The sequence below is a fragment of the Astatotilapia calliptera genome, chromosome 5, assembly GCF_964374335.1.
Source record: "Astatotilapia calliptera chromosome 5, fAstCal68.1, whole genome shotgun sequence".
Lineage (NCBI taxonomy): Eukaryota > Metazoa > Chordata > Actinopteri > Cichliformes > Cichlidae > Astatotilapia > Astatotilapia calliptera.
The window spans coordinates 12977647-12996022 of NC_137426.1; the positions used below are offsets into that span (position 1 = coordinate 12977647).

The 18376-nt window shown below is 42.2% G+C and overlaps 1 protein-coding gene across 1 annotated transcript in view; it reads left to right on the forward strand.

Moving 5' to 3' along the window:
- The window catches only part of LOC113022170 (glutamate receptor-interacting protein 2-like), a 171901-nt gene that overhangs the window by 147107 nt on the left and 6418 nt on the right, over nt 1-18376 (forward strand). Inside the window, exons 15-24 of the mRNA XM_026167298.2 lie at nt 987-1050; nt 2077-2222; nt 3071-3215; nt 12614-12753; nt 13354-13548; nt 13685-13841; nt 15398-15512; nt 16129-16342; nt 16489-16697; nt 18094-18240. Coding sequence (XP_026023083.1) covers nt 987-1050; nt 2077-2222; nt 3071-3215; nt 12614-12753; nt 13354-13548; nt 13685-13841; nt 15398-15512; nt 16129-16342; nt 16489-16697; nt 18094-18240 — 1532 coding nt within the window. The remainder of the gene's footprint in view (nt 1-986; nt 1051-2076; nt 2223-3070; nt 3216-12613; nt 12754-13353; nt 13549-13684; nt 13842-15397; nt 15513-16128; nt 16343-16488; nt 16698-18093; nt 18241-18376) is intronic.

Genomic DNA, 18376 nt, shown 5'->3' on the forward strand with positions numbered 1-18376 from the left:
CTCTTATTTTCTCTCTATCCCTTCTTACATTAGGCATCAATGCTAAAAACCTTGTGTGCACTTTGTGTGTATCTGCACATGCCTACTATGCCTGCCTCTGATGTTTGCTGATACCAAGTGACATTTCATATCCCTGCCACACATTTGCATTTAAAAGTGCTGTATATATATATCGTGTAAGAAAAATAGCTGAAGACATAAGCACCGCAGAAACAGTGCAGCTCTCTTAAGTTATTTCTGCAAACCAGTCCTACAGGATAACTGAGAGTATACTATAGTGTAACTATAGCGAGTCTAAGCGCATAAAAACATTTTTGTCCTTATTTCAACTTTCCTAGCTAAAGAGACAGGATGTTTGAGCTATCATGTAAATCAAATGTCCAAATCAAACCAATTCTCTTACCTCTGGTCATTTTCAGCCCTGAAATGTAGGATTTTATTATTTAGTTACTCCCTTGTTCTTCAGTGACATTGTAGTGATGTGTTATAGTTGTAACCATCTAAATAACTAATGATAATAACCTCAAATTAAGTTATATTGTCACAATTCTGATGTATGGTGTATATAAAATGGTATAAAGCAGGTTGTTCCTTGGCCGCATTTGAGACAAGAGAATGGTGCAATGGTGCCACCTGCTGAACAGAAAATATTCACAGCTAGCAAAGACATGGAGCTTCTGGGCTCACGCTCAGAGAGCAGGGAACCCAAAATGTTGGCTATTGTGACAAATCTGCGTGCAGGCAATTTGTCCTGATGGGATTAAAGAGGTGATATTAGAGGATGGATGGATGACTATACAACCTTAATGTTACTATTTATATTGAACTGATTATTATTATTATTATTATTATTATTATTATTATTATTATTATTGTTGTTGTTGTTGTTGTTGTTGTTATTTTTATTTGTTGACTGACATGTTATATTTTGATGGTGTTGCTGCTGTTCCTTCTAAATCTTATTATGGTTTCATCTACCTTAACAGCCAGTAAGAAGCCAGGGGAGCCTCTTATCATTTCTGACATCAAGAAGGGGAGCATGGCTCACAGGTATTTTTTTAGGGACTAGTGTTATATTCCTTTGTAAGGACTGCATGTTTCGCTTTTTTTTTGGGGGGGGGGGGGGTCTGCCACCTTAAAAAAAAATTATTTTCAATTTAATTTTGTTCTGGGGTTTTTTTTTTTGTTTTGTTTTCTGTTTTTGAATTTATATCCATATTATAGTTCACTTTGTCCTTGTGTTTTATGACACTTGTTACAATGTATCACCTTCTGGGCTATTTTGTTTTGTTTTTAATCTTAGAGTAAATTGCACACTAAGAACTAAAGGACACCAGACTTTACTAGTCATGTGTGTTTCTCTTGTTCACAGTAATACACAGTTACAGTGATATGAGCTTTAACATAGACCCCCTTGCCTTAATCCTTTGTGTCCTGTATTCAGCAACGTGCTGGACACTGGAAGAAATTTTTTTGGTCCATATTAACACGATAGTATCAAACACCTTTCTAACATCAGAAGACGGGTACACTGCAGTCATAAAGAAATAGATCTTATGCTCGGGTTGTGTTGAAATGATGGACATTTAATACTAAAGGGATCATTTTGACTATATTTATATACTTAAATGCACTGTGTTGTTGCCTTGTGGATGGGCTCAGATTTTTGTGTTAATAAGCAGCTGAATAGTGCTCAAAAGTAAGTAATAAGAGTGAGCACTACCACTTTCTAACAATATAAATTATATAGAGGTTTGGAGACTTACATAGCAAGGACCACTAAAACTAGCCAGCTCAATACAGGTTTTTTTGTTTTTCTGAGTGGCTGGGTTTATGGGTGTTGTATTTATTTTCCAACTAATATATTGAGGAGCAAGCTATGTCATATCATATACTCATAAAGTTACACTTTTTTTAGAATTCCATTGAGCCCTTTTAAATTTGAAATTATAGAAATTATTCAACTTAGTAACATAAGTGTTTTTACTTCAGCGCTTGATTAATATCTAAGAGAGTCTCAAATGCTTTGACTTTTTTTCTTTGTCACTCTCTATTCTTTCACTCTCTCACCACCAGAACAGGAACACTGGAGCCTGGAGATAAGCTGCTGGCTATTGACAACATCAGACTTGAAAACTGTTCCAGAGATGATGCGGAGCAGATCCTCCAGCAGTGTGAGGAACTCGTCAAATTAAAAATACGTAAAGATGAAGACAACTCAGGTACTTTTGTGAATATAGTTGTTTCTATATTTGAGGGACAGAGCTCTGACCTGAGATAAGCTGATGTTTTAAGTTTTCTTCAGTTTATTATTTCAGCTACCGTCAGAAAAAAAAGAAAGCTGTACTAATGAGGTTTGACCACAAGGTGGCACTATTGTCCAAAACTCTGGGACACTGACACAACTAAAATGGTCTTCATGTGAAACAAAGAATGTATTATAAATTACAACATAAATCCAACATGTTTTTACAATATAGTATAATTTTATATAGAAAAATGTGCAGTGACCTATTATGGGAACTGGAAACAACAAGCAGTAGCCTAGAGGACTTTTGTGCATGGTCGCATATTCACATTTTAACAGTCTTACAGCTTACACCTTGTATTTGTGTATACATATAAACACATTCAAGTTATATAATATGACGTGAACACACACACACACAAACTAAGTTAGGGACTGTGTAATGAGGGTAAATAATGAGACTGTAGTCATCAGGCACAAACACACACAAGGAGGAAATAACATGTGTGCATGCTATATGATGACAAGGCAGTCTTTTCCTTGGTTACCATGGAAACTGTGTCTTGCCTACCAGTGTAGTCTCAAGAAGCGTTTTGACCTACTTCTGGAATCAAGTGTGTTTGTGTGTGCACATTTCCAGTGAGCAGGTAATGGGATCCAGTATTACTTAGTGACCTGAAGTGTTTTGTGTGCGTGTGCATCAGATAAGAAGCATCCATCAGACGGTATAATGTACTCCTCAGACTTGAAACACTAGATTAATGTGTGTGTGTGTCTCTGTGTGTGACTGCTTGTGCGTGTATGTGTGTTTGTGTGTATCAGATGAGCAGGAGACATCAGGCAGCATCATATACACAGTGGAACTGAAGCGGTACGGAGGCCCTCTGGGTATCACCATCTCTGGCACTGAGGAGCCTTTTGACCCCATCACTATATCAGGCCTAACTAAGAGAGGCCTTGCAGAAAGGTACATACTCAGACACACAAAATCTCTTCTGGGAATTCTAGGTTGCCACTTTGTAGCTCTAAATGAAATTCCCTAGATTTCTGGATAGAGCATTTTTGTATAAATCCAAAGCTGATGAATTGAAAATGAATTGAATATCTCACTATGTCTGTCATGTGTTACATGTCTGTGTTGCTCTGTAACTAAAAAAAACAAGAGTACCAGCCAAGCATGGAAGATTGCGTTATTTTACATTAACCAAATGTAGTTATTTTCACAAAAAAAGCAACTCCAAAAGAGAGGTGACTCATGCTCCATGGCTGCAGACTTTTGGAGTTTGAGGTGATGACCCAAATGCAGACGGAACGAGGCGTGAAACGGGAATTAACCAAAAGCGAGACAATTTATTGACTGGTAAGGGTACAAAAACAAAGGCAAAGGAAACCATAAACTCTAACTGAACTGGAAAAAGACAAGAGAAACATGGAAATAAGAAACGTGGAAATCCTGAGATCACAGAAGATTAAACAGACAATCCGACAAGAGACAAAGGAAAACTGACACAAAGTGTACACACAGGGATGATTAGGGAGAAGGAAACACATGGGAACACAGCTGGGATGAATAAACATAACAACACAAGGGAAGCAAAACTAAACACACTGAACACGGGACAAGAGACTGTCAAAATAAACAGGAAGCAGACAGAGACATAGACGAAGACACCTGGGCTTGACACAGAGATGGGGATAAGCAAACAGGGGGACAAAAGACCCTGACACGACTAAGACACACAGAGGACGAGGGAGCGAGAGGGATGAAACACAAGGAGAGGAACATGGGGAAAGTAAATGGAGATGAGACATTACCGAGATGCAGACATGACCGAGGAAACCTACACAGAGGACATGACAGACTCTCACAGGAGACACAGGGATGCGATGCACCCTATGCACACATGTCCACTGGCAGATAACAGGATACTGTGTTAGCATAAGGCGACCACATACAATTAAAGCTCACTGCATGTTTGCACAGCATATTGCTAACAAGCAGAACAATTACTGTTGTTGAAGTATATGTCAATGTGACATGTATTTACATTTCTGCAATGGTTAATATCAACTGTATCACATCAACACAGAATTGAATATATCAGTTGGCAATCCACCAATCATTGGTCCGAGCCAGTTAGATAAAAACCAAACAATCAGTGCATCTCCAATTTTCATGTGTTGATATTTTTGTCTCTGCTACAACCAAGCCTATATTCCTTCCTTCCATCCATCCATTTTCCAGATTCTACACCAGAAGTTGAGTGTCCAGCATGTGCCATTTGACACAGAGTAATGACAGATGTGATATTCTGAAACACGAGATGGTAGCTAGTGTCCAAAGCAAGACTGAGAGAAAGATGACACAATGTTTTCCCTGAGTCATAAACATCCATTGGTAAATTCAGCTTACATCCACTCCACCACACAGCACCTTCAGCTTTTATAACAGGCTCACGTGTTATTCCATCAAACTATGTTCACAGAGGCAACATGCTACTTTCCCACTTCCAAATACACACACACTGTGACCCCATTTCTCTGAGTCTGTGATGTAATTGCTCTATTTCCCATTCTAAACTGTTGTCGATAAAGCACTCTACAAATAAACTTGGTGCAACTTGACACAGATGAAAGTGCAGGAATACAAACGATAACCACAGTGCTACATCTTACACCGACCCACTTTTTCTCCTTTTCTTTTTTTCTTTTCGGTCAAGTGATTTAATTTTGTTTAACCACCAAAGGGCGTAAGGGCCAGGCACAAACTAGGACCATTATAACTTAGGTCTACCTTATCCGTGTGCGTACATACTGTTCACCAAGAAAGAAAATGCATTCTTCCAGATATTGTTTTTAGTGGCACATGATTTTCTGAAAGTAGCACTAAGTTTAACTTTTTGGCAGTCCTCTTTCTACAAGTCATCTACAGTGCTTTAAAAAAAAATGTAATTAATTTTTGCATATTTATATTTATAGCACATATTTCACTCAATTTAATACTACACAAATACAAAATAGTTTTTAAATGATGATATTATTTATTAAAAGAAAAGGCTATCCAACCTACCCAACCTACCTCGGGGCAGGGATAGCTCAGTAGGTAGAGTGGTGGCCCCATGATCGGAAGGTCGGGGGTTCAACTCTACTGAACGGCTACCCTGAGGTACCCCTGAGCAAGGTACCGTCCCTACACACTGCTCCCCGGGCGCTGCATTGGTGGCTGCCCACTGCTTCACTGGGTGAATGGGTTAAATGCAGAGGAACTATTTCCCTATGGGGACTAACACATACACATTATTATTATGTGAAAAAAGTGGTGCCCCTTGCACCTGGTTGTGCCACTCTTGGCAGCAAGAACTGATTTCATGCATTTCGGATAACTGACAATGAGTCTCTCAAGTCACTCTTCTTTTCAGAATTATTTTACTGTATCTCAGCCCCATTGGAGGGTTTTTGACCATGAATGGCTTGTTTAAGATCACGTCAAAGATCAGATCAGTCAGATTTAAAAGTCTGACTAGGCCACTCTAAAACTCTTTTTTTTTAATTTTTCTTTTTAATTATTTATTCATTTGAGCCATCCAGAGCTAGACTTGCTGGTGTGTTTTGGATCATTGCCACCCTTTAGGGCATGAACTGATGGCTAGACATTCTCCATCAAGATTTTCTGGAATAGTGCAGAATTCATGGTTTCATCAATTATGGTAAGTCATCCAAGTCCTGAAGCAATAAAGCAGCCCCGGACCATCACACTAACACCATCTTGTTTGACTGTTGGCATGATCTTTTTATAAAATGCTGTATTAATTTTACATCAGACATAAGAGGATACAAAACTTTTAAAAAGTTTAAATTTGTTATGGGCTTCCAGCAGGAAGGCTCTAAGAGTTTCTGGGTATGACACTATGTATCCATCCATGAAGGAGGAGGAGCTATATGCAATCCAAAGCAGATCTGGGAAAGAAACTTATTCCATGAAGTTTGATTGTCATAAGATTCCAACATAAGCTTATAATACAGTTTTAGTCTGAGGGTGACAGGCTGTAATGCATGGATCCTAGGGTGGAGCTGACGTGCTCAAACGGCTCAGTCACAAATGGTGAGCTTCTAAGACAGGTAGGGGCACTGTGTCTGGTGAATACTTCACTGACAAACTTACTGGCTGCCACCTGTGCTGTTGCCCCTCTAACCACACACACCTTAATCTACTTGGAGAAATTGTCAACAAAACCTACCTTGATTTAATAACCTGACAGACTGAACAGGAAGCAACATAAAGTTTGATATCCGCTGCCATTTTTGGCCAAAAAAACCTAGACTACAGTTCTACGAGTGCTTGGGAAATACCACGGTGACATGCAGTGGGGTGGTCATGATAGTAACTGAGCAAGGTACCATGGAGTGTTTAAGGTATTTCAATTGATGCAAACCACATCTGTGCTTTGGGTCTTTATAGTAGAGTAGACCATGGTAAACAAAAGATGATGAGGAACTGTTTCCACTCACGTCTGCACATGGGTCTGTTCCTAGATTTCTGGACAGCTGGGCAGTGACTGGGTCATCTAACTGCATTTGTTTAATATGTGCACGATCTGTCAGTAAAACTGGAGGCATAGTATGGCAATATAAGCTACCAGTGATGTTGCACTCTGGCAAAAAAAATCTGTGGGAACAAGGAGGAAACTTTTGGAGTCACAAAGACCAGCAGGCTAGTCGGCTGATATCCCATTAGCCGACTAGCCTGCCAGGATGGAACATTAGCCACTTGAGGCTGTTGTAATCTGTATATACTGTATATATAGTTACACGAAGGCCCTTTGCAAAAGATCTGAAAGGTTCAAGAACTCAAATCACAGCTAAGTGCATGGCTTTTCTGATTTATGCAGGGTTAATAGACCTGTGATTATAAAATGTATTCCTAAGATGAATGGGGATGCCAGGTTATAGATTATAGCAAAATGCTGATAAAAAAATTTGTTCATTAAGTCAATAGATAGCCAAGGAATACCATCAAGGACACACAGGCTCACAGATGGATCCGTCCACTGGTGAGGTTGGCAAGGATAGGTGTTGTTCTCCAGGATTTAAGCTCATCCTTATCAGAAATCAGAGTTAGTGATAAGCCTAGGTTATGATTGGGTTGGGTTTGGCTCTGCCTTGTTGCAACTTGGGCAAAAGTGAGTTGTGTACCAATTCTGAAATGTAAGAAATATAAAATAAACATAAGTCACCTTTGGTCTGGAGCTCCGTGCAAGATCTTACATCAAATTGGGCAGATGATCATGAGAAAAGTGGTGGATCAGCCCAAAACTACATGGGAGGAGCTTGTTAATGACCTAAAGGCAGTTGGGACCACAGTCACCAAGAAGACATTTGGTAACACGCTATGCTGTAATGGACTGCAGCAAAAAGGCACATGTATAGGCCCATCTTACATTTACCAGTGAACCTAAATCTGAATCTAAATGATTCAGAGAAGACTTGGGAGAAGGTTATTTGGTAAGATAAAACCAAAATCAAGCTCTTTGACATCAACTTTGAAGGAGTGCTTAGTATGGGCACAAGAACACCATCCCTATATCCTTAAAAAAACTTATTTGTTATGCTAGGCTTTCTCAAAAAGTGTTTAACATATATGTTTAGTATATGCTTTCATAAGCCTGTGTGTGAGACCTCAAAATGAATATCTTCCTCAAATTAGGTTGGAATATAAAAGACAGTTTTTCCTTTCTTATAGGGCTTTACAAGAAAGTGAAAGTTTTAATGATATTCAAGGGAGGCAGTGTTATTCTTTTCACCTTGTTCTGACCTTAGTCCAGTCATATGGCGGTTTAACTTAGTTTTCCCTTACTTTATCTTATCTTAGTTTTGTATGAACATAAAAGAGTAAGATCTTATCTATAGAAACTCTGTGTCACTGTAGTAACACTGTATCACTGCAGACCATTGTTATATATTTTTTTCTATCCAATCGTGTGCCCTACAGTAGTTTGAAAAACATGGAGCCAAGGTAAATACAAATTTGTTTTTCTTTTTCTCTAGCTTTAATTGCTTGCTCTTATCTAAGTATAAAATAATAAAATACAGGTCAGAAAGCCTTCCTAAAATATGAATGTAGCCATGAGCAATACCACTGTGGTGCAGCCCCAGTGACACTATCCAGTCGCCTGCCCTCTGTTAGATTATAATTGTGTCATACTGAGATTCACATGTCAGCCTCATATATGTCCAATTTAAAACTAATCCATTTCACACACTTTCCACAATACCACAGGCAAAAAATCACGGCCACACTTATAGTCATATGCTAACATGTCGTTAGCATGGAATCTCTTCGCTGTGAGTGAAGACACAAAGGTTCTCCAAAGAAAACCACAGGGGGGAAAACACACACACAAAAAAATTGTAACAACAAATCTAGTCAGACACTTAAATCATCTTCACCCAGTTGAATATGGACATGTTAAAGAAGCTAACACAGGACAAGTGTCTTGCCTCAATATTAGCAAAGCAGTTATGAGGAAAATTATAGAGATAACTGGAAAAGCAAATATGGGTGTGTGTCCTGATAAGATTGATTTTTGTTTGTACATGCTGTCAGTTAACTTTTTTTAGAAAATCAGAATTGGCAAAAATCTGTATTAGTTGGAAAAAATTGTAATCAAAAATAAACCAGTAGCAATAATACTTGTAAACACTGCAGCTGTCAGGGTTCCTGGGTCGTTGACCCAGTGTTTTCTGTTTTGTCATGTTCGGTTTATTTTCACATCTGTGTTTTCTGTGCCAGCATACCGCCTGCGTATTGTGTTCCAGTTATTTCCATGTATCATTAGTCAGACTAAGTTCAGCTGCGTACTCACCGGTTTCTAATCATTCATCACCCAGCGTGTATTTAAGTCCTCAGTTCCATCCGATCCTTGTCGTGTCATTGATGTACGTCTGATGTTAGTGTCGTCTGTATGTTCAGTTAGCCAGCCAGTCCTTTGTTCATTCATTCATTCATTCATTCATTCATTCATTCATTCAGTCAGTCAGTCAGTCAGTCAGTCAGTCAGTCAGCCATTTCCTCCCTCTGTACTGTTTGCTCACTCCTTCGGCAATAAACATCCACCTTCACCTACCTGCCTGTGAGTCCAGCGATTGGGTCCTCCTTCTCTCGTCCACGACACTACTCCTGACAGAATGACACGACCACGCGTTGTGGACCCAGCGGACTCTGAACTTTTCGAGCGGCAGGAGGCAGCGCTCCTTCGCTGGACGGAGGGGCTTCGGGGAAAACAGCGGCTCTTCGCGGAGAGAGAGCACGTCTTCAAGGGGACTCGCCTGGCTCTGGGCGGGCCTCGGAGACGCCGCATTCCCCCCTCACCTGCTGCCTCACCTGCACCGGAGCATTCGCCGCGGAGAGTGGGCGTCACAGGCCAAGCTTCGGCCGCTCGCTCTCCCGCCGCTCCGCTCCTCGCTCGCCCGCCAGCCGTTTTACTCACCGGACCTTCACCCTCGCCATGGCACAGCGGCTCCGCCTACCACCTCGGCTCAATGGAGGCTCCCGCGCCAGAGGCTCGGCTGTGTACCCCACCCGCTTCCTCTTCCCGGAAAAAGCGGCGCACACGCCGCCATAACAAGGACTTTTTTCAGCTACTCCCGGTGGTGAGTTCTAGTGACTGTTTTCCACCCTCCTCATTTGATTCTTCACCTCAAATAACTAATAGACTTATCTCTGATTCATGGGGAGTCTCCCTCCTAGAAGAGGACGTAGACTGGGACGAATTTTTCTGCTCTGCTCCCCCAAAAACTGTTCAGTCAAAGACTGTAAATAGTGGAGGCAGGAGGACCAGAACGATCCCAGAGAAACCTGCCAGTATCACACACCCGGTCGTTATCTCCACTCCCGTCAGTCAGGCTACACCCACTCCAGTGCCAGCTCCCAGGAGGAGGGCAGCTGCGACCCAGTCTACCTCCACGCCCGCTCCTGTTTCTCGGGTGGGGGTGACTGGTGTCCAGCCACCTCCCGTGCCTGTCCCAGCGCCCAGGCTGAGGGCAGCCAGAACCCAGCCAGAACTCCCTAGCGGCTTGGAAGAGCTAACCGGTTCACCTGCTACCTCACCACTTCATCCACCTCCTGACCCAGCCTTTCACGCCCTCGCACTATCCCTAGTTAGATCAGCTGAACTGGCCCCTGCCCAGGCACCAGCCTTACTAGCCCAAGCTGTAGCCTTATCTCCGTCACTAGCTCAGTCTGTAGCTCAACCATTAGCCACACCAACCTCAGCTCCGTCGTCAGCCTCGCCTACCTCTGTTCATCCCTTAGCATCTCCACTCCAGTCAGTTCCCTCACCTGCTGTTCAGCTTCCACTCCAGTCGCCTCCTGTCCTCCAGTCAGGAGTCCAGTCGCCTCCTGTCCTCCAGTCAGTAGTCCAGTCGCCCGTCCACCATCCTGTTCAGTTCCCGGACCTGCAGCCACAGCACCCAGAGCCAGCTGTGAGCTACCCTGCATCTCAGCCAGGGGTTTCCGCACCCGCTGGCCCGGCCGCTTCCCTGCCAGAGGTCCCCGCACCTGCTGGTTCTGTCCTGTGTGTGCCAGGGGCTCCAGTGCCCACTGGTTCTGAGACCGTTTTCGCTGGAGGGCCCGAGGAGCCCGTCCAGCCTCATGCCTCGTCAGCTGGAGGGCCCGAGGAGCCCGTCCGGCAACCTTCCTCGTCAGCTGGAGGGCCCGAGGAGCCCGTCCGGCAACCTTCCTCATCAGCTGGAGGGCCCGAGGAGCCCGTCCGGCCTCATGCCTCGTCAGCTGGAGGGCCCGAGGAGCCCGTCCAGCAACCTTCCTCGTCAGCTGGAGGGCCTGAGAACCGCACCAGCCTCATGCCTCGTCAGCTGGAGGGCCCGAGGAGCCCGTCCAGCCTCATGCCTCGTCAGCGGGAGGGCCTCTGCTTCTGCCTCGCCTGGTCCAGCCTCTGCTTCTGCCACGCCTGGTCCAGCCTCTGCTTCTGCCACGCCTGGTCCAGCCTCTGCTTCTGCCACGCCTGGTCCAGCCTCTGCTTCTACTACGCCTGGTCCGGCCTCAGACTCTGCCTCGGCCTCTGCTTCGCCTGGTCCGTCCTCAGACTCTGCCTCGGCCTCTGCTTCGCCTGGTCCGTCCTCAGACTCTGCCTCGGCCTCTGCTTCGCCTGGTCCGGCCTCAGACTCAGCCTCGGCTTCTGCTTCGCCTGGTCCGGCCTCAGACTCAGCCTCGGCCTCTGCTTCGCCTGGTCCGGCCTCAGACTCAGCCTCGGCCTCTGCTTTGCCTGGCCCTACAGCTGCTCCTCAGTCTCCGCCGGCTCCCGCGCCGCCTTCTGCAGCTGCTCCTTGGCCGCCTTCTCCTCGTCGCCGGTATGGTCGACCACCGCACCGGCTCAGTGGCTGCCGCCGTCTTCCTCGCTGCCGCCCACCGGATCGACTTCAGCGTCTCTGCCGGCCGCGTGGCCGCCCACCTGAACTGTATGGGCTCAGCCACTGGCCGCGTGGCCGCCCGCCTGAACTGGCTCTGTGTGGACTCCGTCCCTCCGTCCTGTGCCCCCTCCGCCCGCCCTGTTCTGTTTTTTTTTTCTTTTGGCCGTCGGGTGCCGGCCTTTGGAGGGGGGGGGGTACTGTCAGGGTTCCTGGGTCGCTGACCCAGTGTTTTCTGTTTTGTCATGTTCAGTTTATTTTCACATCTGTGTTTTCTGTGCCAACATACCGCCTGCGTATTGTGTTCCAGTTATTTCCATGTATCATTAGTCAGACTAAGTTCAGCTGCGTACTCACCGGTTTCTAATCATTCATCACCCATATTTAAGTCCTCAGTTCCATCCGATCCTTGTCGTGTCATTGATGTACGTCTGATGTTAGTGTTGTCTGTATGTTCAGTTAGCCAGCCAGTCCTTTGTTCATTCATTCATTCAGTCAGCCAGCCAGCCAGCCATTTCCTCCCTCTGTACTGTTTGCTCACTCCTTCGGCAATAAACATCCACCTTCACCTACCTGCCTGTGAGTCCAGCGATTGGGTCCTCCTTCTCTCGTCCACGACACTACTCCTGACAGCAGCTGCTTTTTTGTACATTGATCTTTGATTTTGTAGGAAATGAGAATTTCTGATATTAGTGTATTTTGCGGTATTATTTAAAAATACTAACATGGTGCACTAGAGGTCAAAATATGTTTTCACAAATAACTTTTTTGATAGATATTTAATGGTTTAATGCTATTCAGACCCCTCTAGAGTCCTTTTTAGGCTTATTAACAATCTTCTTGTATAATGATATGTATGAGGTTTAACATTTTTTACTTTTCCTGTGTGGGAATAATACAAATTTCTACTTCTGTACCTTTGTGTATCTCGTACCTATGTAGGACAGGGGCTATACATGTAGGTGATCGGATCTTGGCTATCAACAGTGTCAGCCTGAAAGGGAAGCCACTGAGCGAAGCCATCCACTTGCTGCAGATGGCTGGAGAGACGGTCACTCTCAAGATAAAAAAACAGCTTGACAGTAAGTATAAAAACTAGTAACAGTAACATGCATTTTAAATCTGTCTTTTGTGCGCAGTGTTGGCTAACGTGTTACCGTTGCCACATTACATCTTTCAGTACCGCCGTAATGTAACACGTTACTGTGCTAAATTCAGTAATCACAGTTATAAATAAGGTGTTACTTGCATTACAAAGGTTCTTCCGTTATCTGCACACCAGGTCAATAGAACAAAAACCTTGCGCAGAATCAGATGGTTTCAGTTCCTGTGCAGGAGGTAAAAAAAAATAGGAAAGTAATACAGTAATACAGCTTTTGCGGGGCGAAGATATGGAAACCCTGTTGTTTAAAACATGCATACAATATTTGTACTGTATAAGTGGTATGTAACAGGTTAGCTGTTTGCAACTCATATCCTAATAGATCTGATTTAAAACCTGTTTATAGGTAAATGCAGAGAAGAGGTCAGTAGGTTAACCAGTTCAAGTTTCATTTTGTCTCTTATAAGCATTTAATGTTGAAAAATATACATGTAGTAAAAGGTTCACATATGTATTTTACCAAGTTAAAAATTAGAGTTAACCTTTAAATTAAATTGGCCTCTTTTTTTTTTTCTTCAAGACATAGAAGACAGGAAGACGGCAGATATAGAGGACACAACAGAAAACGAGATCAGTGACCCTGAGGAGGATGATTTGACAGACAGCCAACAAACCAACAAGCTATCAGAGCTTTACTCCACAACAATACCCAGCGTTGACTCTGCTATGGAGTCATGGGATGGCTCAGGGCTGGATGCAGGCTATGGGAGCCAGGGTAAGCTACATTTGAGCATGTGTAGAAAGTGAAATTTCCGGATGTCTTAACCCTGTAAGAAATATGTTAATGAAAAGAAGGAATATATTAAAAGCACTCTTTCTTGTATTTGGTCATTTCATCTATCCTCTTGTAGGTACATACACCCATCAAGCAGCTGGTATCGCTCTACACCCGCATGAGTGGCGTAGTGCCAAGCAACAACGAAGTACCACGCCTCCTCCTGGACGTCGGAAGAACTACCCGTTTAGTGATGGAGGCTTCAGTGAGGATGACTGGGACAAACCACCAGGGTAGGTCTGAATTTAGTTTTAGCTACAAAGCTGTTCGTTGTGACTGTCTTTTTTTTTTTTTTTTTTGTTTATCATACACTTTTTTTTTTTGATATCACCTTTTTTATTCATAAAAATCCATATAAATGTTGACTTATTGACTAAGGGCCATTGTAGGCTGTCTGCACTCACTTGATTGTACAGTTTATTTGTGAGTGTGTGTTTTTTATCCCTCAGCAGTAAAAAGAAATGATGGGGTGACCTTGACCTCAAGGTCAAGGTGATCTGACCTTGACCTCAAGGTGACATAGATAATAGTTTCTATGGTTCATCAACACTATCTTTTGTCCTGTCTTCCTCTCCTCATACCCAACCGATCATGACAGATGGCTGTGCTTCCCTGAGTCTGGTTCTGCCAGAGGTTTTTTCCTCCCAGTGATGCCAAGTGCTTGCTCATAGGGATAATCAGATTACTCGAGTTTTCTTTGTTTCATTGTAGGGTTTTTACCTGACAATATAAAGCTCCTTGGAGTGATTGCATTTGTGATGTCAGTTCTATATTAATTATTATATTGTGGAATGATTAGGAATCACAGCTCAGACAGGTCCTTCACTTTTAGTCCCTATCCTTTGACACAGTGTGAAATTGACTGTGATTTCTATCTACTTTTTATATACTCTAAAGCTGTTTTGTTTTCTGTATCTTTTACCCTTTGGCCCGTGTTTGTCTTTTATGTTTGGTGTTATTGAACAGCAATTTGGTCAGCCCTGCTAATGTTTCTAAAGCTGTTTTATGAATAAAGTGCTATGGTATGGTGTGGAATGGTATGATATATTTCACCACTATAGATCTTCAAAATGCATGAGCTTATTTTCTGCAAGAAAGGATTTTATCTTTAACACTGTTTCACTGTGCCAGTATCATCACCAAGAGCTCATGGCGAAGGGTACACCTCATTGCAGAGATTGAGTCATAAAGTCAGTGCTACTGTGAATATGTTGTACCTGTGTCTTTGTGTATCTCTGTGTAAAGCTGTGATGAGTCAGAAGGCTAAGGCTAGTCAGCATGTTAAAGTTACATAACACTTTTGAGGGTGTACAGCGAGAGAAAGGGATTTTCGAGGAAAAAAACAAAAATCAGTAAAACAATGAAAGTGAATTAATCGTGTTAGTTGGGGACATTCTGGGTTAAATGATTACTTTTGTTCAGTTTAACCATGACAGATACAGACAGTGTGTGTACAGATTCTGTGTCCTTAATGTCTTTTTGTAAGTGAAAGTTCCAGTGCTAAATCAGGCACACTGCATTTTCATGTAGCCAACTATTCTCTGCACTTTAGATAAATAAATATTATAATTATAATAATTATAATCATAATAATAAAATATTTAAGAGAAAAATACATTTCGCACAATACACAACGTGTGATCAAAAGGCAGTTCCATGAAGATAAAGCTTAAATATATTTGTCTTGCTTTGCATGGTTTTCCCCTTTTGTAGTACTCAGCAACAGAGAAAATCCAGCAAAATGGGTGTGGAAACTTGTTTTATTTGTGTGTCTGTTTTTGTGTGACAGATTTATTGGCCAGCAACCGGATGGCATTTTATTGGATCCAGAAGACAGTTTCTGGTGTCAAGCTCTGGAGGACCTGGAGACCTGTGGCCAGTCAGAACTACTAAGAGAAATAGAGGTTAGTTAGTATTTTTCACAACTATTTGACTTCAAGTGTAAAATTGGCATCAAAGATGAATACTGGACTTAATCAGCATACAGTGCTCACTGAAGTGGATTTGCACTTGAGTCAAAGGGTTTTAACAACAGTTTTGTTGCAGGTTTTTATGAACCCTCATATTTTAATGGTTGTAAACATCATGTTTAATCTGCAGTTTATTTTAATGTATAGCATGTTTAGTATTTAGTATTTGAGGGTGAGATGGTTGTCTCGGCACCAGTGGGTCAAGGCGCTGACCTCCTCCCTGTAAGCCGTCTCATCACCTTTGGTGATAAGACCCACCACTGTAGTGTCGTCCACATACTTCAAAATGATGTTGGAGTTGCTAGTGGCCGTGCAGTCGTAGGTGTAGAGTGAGTACAGGAGAGGCCTCAGTACACACCCCTGTGGAGCACCAGTGTTCATTATGACGGGGGATGAGGTGATGCTGCCCAGTCTGACCAATAGTATTTAAACCAGTAACAAATTGTGCTGAACGTATGAATGTTTGTCAAACAATCACATTGGCAAGCACTCAATGTCTCCAAATGGTTGGTTACAAAGCGGTAACTCAACTTGTTTCAATTCATTGCAGGCATCCATCATGACAGGCACAGCCATCAGTCTTGGTGTAGATGGTGTCAACAAGCCTCCATCTGAGCCCATACTGACCCACAGCAGGATGAGCCCATTGCGGCGAAATTCTCTCCTGCATCAAGGCAACTTGCACCACCAAGGAACACACCTCCATCAGGGTGCTCATCTTCACGAGGAAGCCCACCTTCATGAAGAGGCTCAACTTCACCAAGGTTAGTCACTGATATGACACAACTAAGGGTGGTTGTTTCCAAATTTTAAACAGAAAAATATAGTAAAGTATCATTTTATACCATGTATAGAAGGATTACTTGTTAAACAGTTGGTTAAAAACACTTGCAATATGTTTGCCACTCAGACCCCCATCTACACGAGGAGGCCCATTTCAACCAGGAATTGCACCTACAACAAGGGGTCCACATTCACCAAGATATCCAATCCCCTCTCCTGCACCACGAGCCCAAGTCAAAGGCCTCACTGAGAGTATCAGAGAGGACATGGGAGTCCCGTCGGATCAAAGAAGAGATGCAGGGTATTCTGTCACCAACACCACTAGAGCTTCACAAAGTGAGTTCAGAGAGAACTGGACAAAATATGTTTTTGATGTGGGTTAGGATGAAATATTGAGAATATTAGGTAAACTTGCAGTAGATAATTAGAATTCAACCAAAAATATCAATGTAACCATTCAAGCTGACATTGCTGTTAAAGTTTGTAAGCATTGGTATCTGGTCCAAACTTTAAAGTACACATTTTGACTTGACATGTCAAACACTGTCATTACTAATAACTTTAATAATATCCCCTTTCTAGCTAGCATGCATAGTGAGTTCTAGTTTACTCTTATGAGGTTTGAAATGTTCTTTTTTACAGTGCAGAGTATTATGTAATACAGTATAAATACCCAGCCTCCCTGGGCAACTGTTATGCAAGTGACTACATGTAGTTCAGCCTTCCATGAATTTACAGTCACAATTTGAGGAGACGAGGGCCAAGTGAAACATGTACAGCTCAGAGCCAGAATGAGAAATACATGTTTTATCCATAGAGAGAAAATACATCACAGTGAACAACTATTACAGCCTTAAGTCGTGCCTCGTTAATCGATCATACAACATTTCAGATGAATCTCATAATGCTGCTGCATTTTTGGTTTTGTATCCAAAAGGTACAGCAAACAATCTGGATTGCATTACCAATAATAAAGACTTTATCTTACAGTTGTCCATTATATTATATGGCTTTGTCCATTTATTCGGCTTTTGGTTCCTGCTTTGTGGCACATGGCAGTTCACTGAAGAAAGACGTCTATTATCAGCACAATTGTCATTATCGTTTTTTCCGTTTATTCTTTAGGACCTTGTATTACAAATAAACTTTCCGCTGCGAATACACACCCAGAAAGCAATCAGGTTAAAATGTTTACATGGTAAAATATTTATTTGGATCAGTTTACAAAATAGTTTATTCCACCCTAAAGTAATAAATGTCAGTTTGTGTGCATTTATTCTGGTCGTCCTGTTTAATGAGCATTTTTATTCTGCTTGGGATCTTAAACCAGTTAGAATTGGATCTGGATCTCAGGCTAAAAATCTGTTTATTTTAGCATCTGGTGTTGGTTTGGTTTTAATTTGCATACAAAACTTTTAATTTAGACAAATTTTTGTACTTTGATTAAATAAATTTGAATATGTTAATTTATCAGTGACATTTCTTTGTCTAAATTTCATGTGTTGCGCAGCTTTCTTTATGTTTGTGTGCAGTTATCATGGTTACAAGTGTTATTCCCATCCACAGAGAAACTTATTGTTCCTGCAGTGACACAACAGATATTTTGAGACAGTTTCATCAGACGGGTTGACATGTGAATAGTCTTTTTGTTCTGTTGTCTTGATTAGGAGCACAAGATACTAGCAAATTACATTTTATTACTCAACCTCACATCCTTGTGTTCTGTCACTAGGTAACAGTGATAAAGGACCCAGAGAGTGATGACTTTGGCTTTAGCGTGTCAGATGGTTTCTTGGAAAAAGGTGTTTATGTCAACATGATCAGACCTGATGGCCCTGCTGACAGAGCTGGGCTTAGACCCTATGACAGGATCCTGCAGGTGATGATGATGATAATAATTAGTGTACTGCCCATCATTGCATCCCTAATTCTAATATAGTTTTTTGTTGTGAAGAAAGAAAAAAGCTCACTCTGTCCTCAGCATTTGGAAAAATTCTTTACATCATATTTTGTTA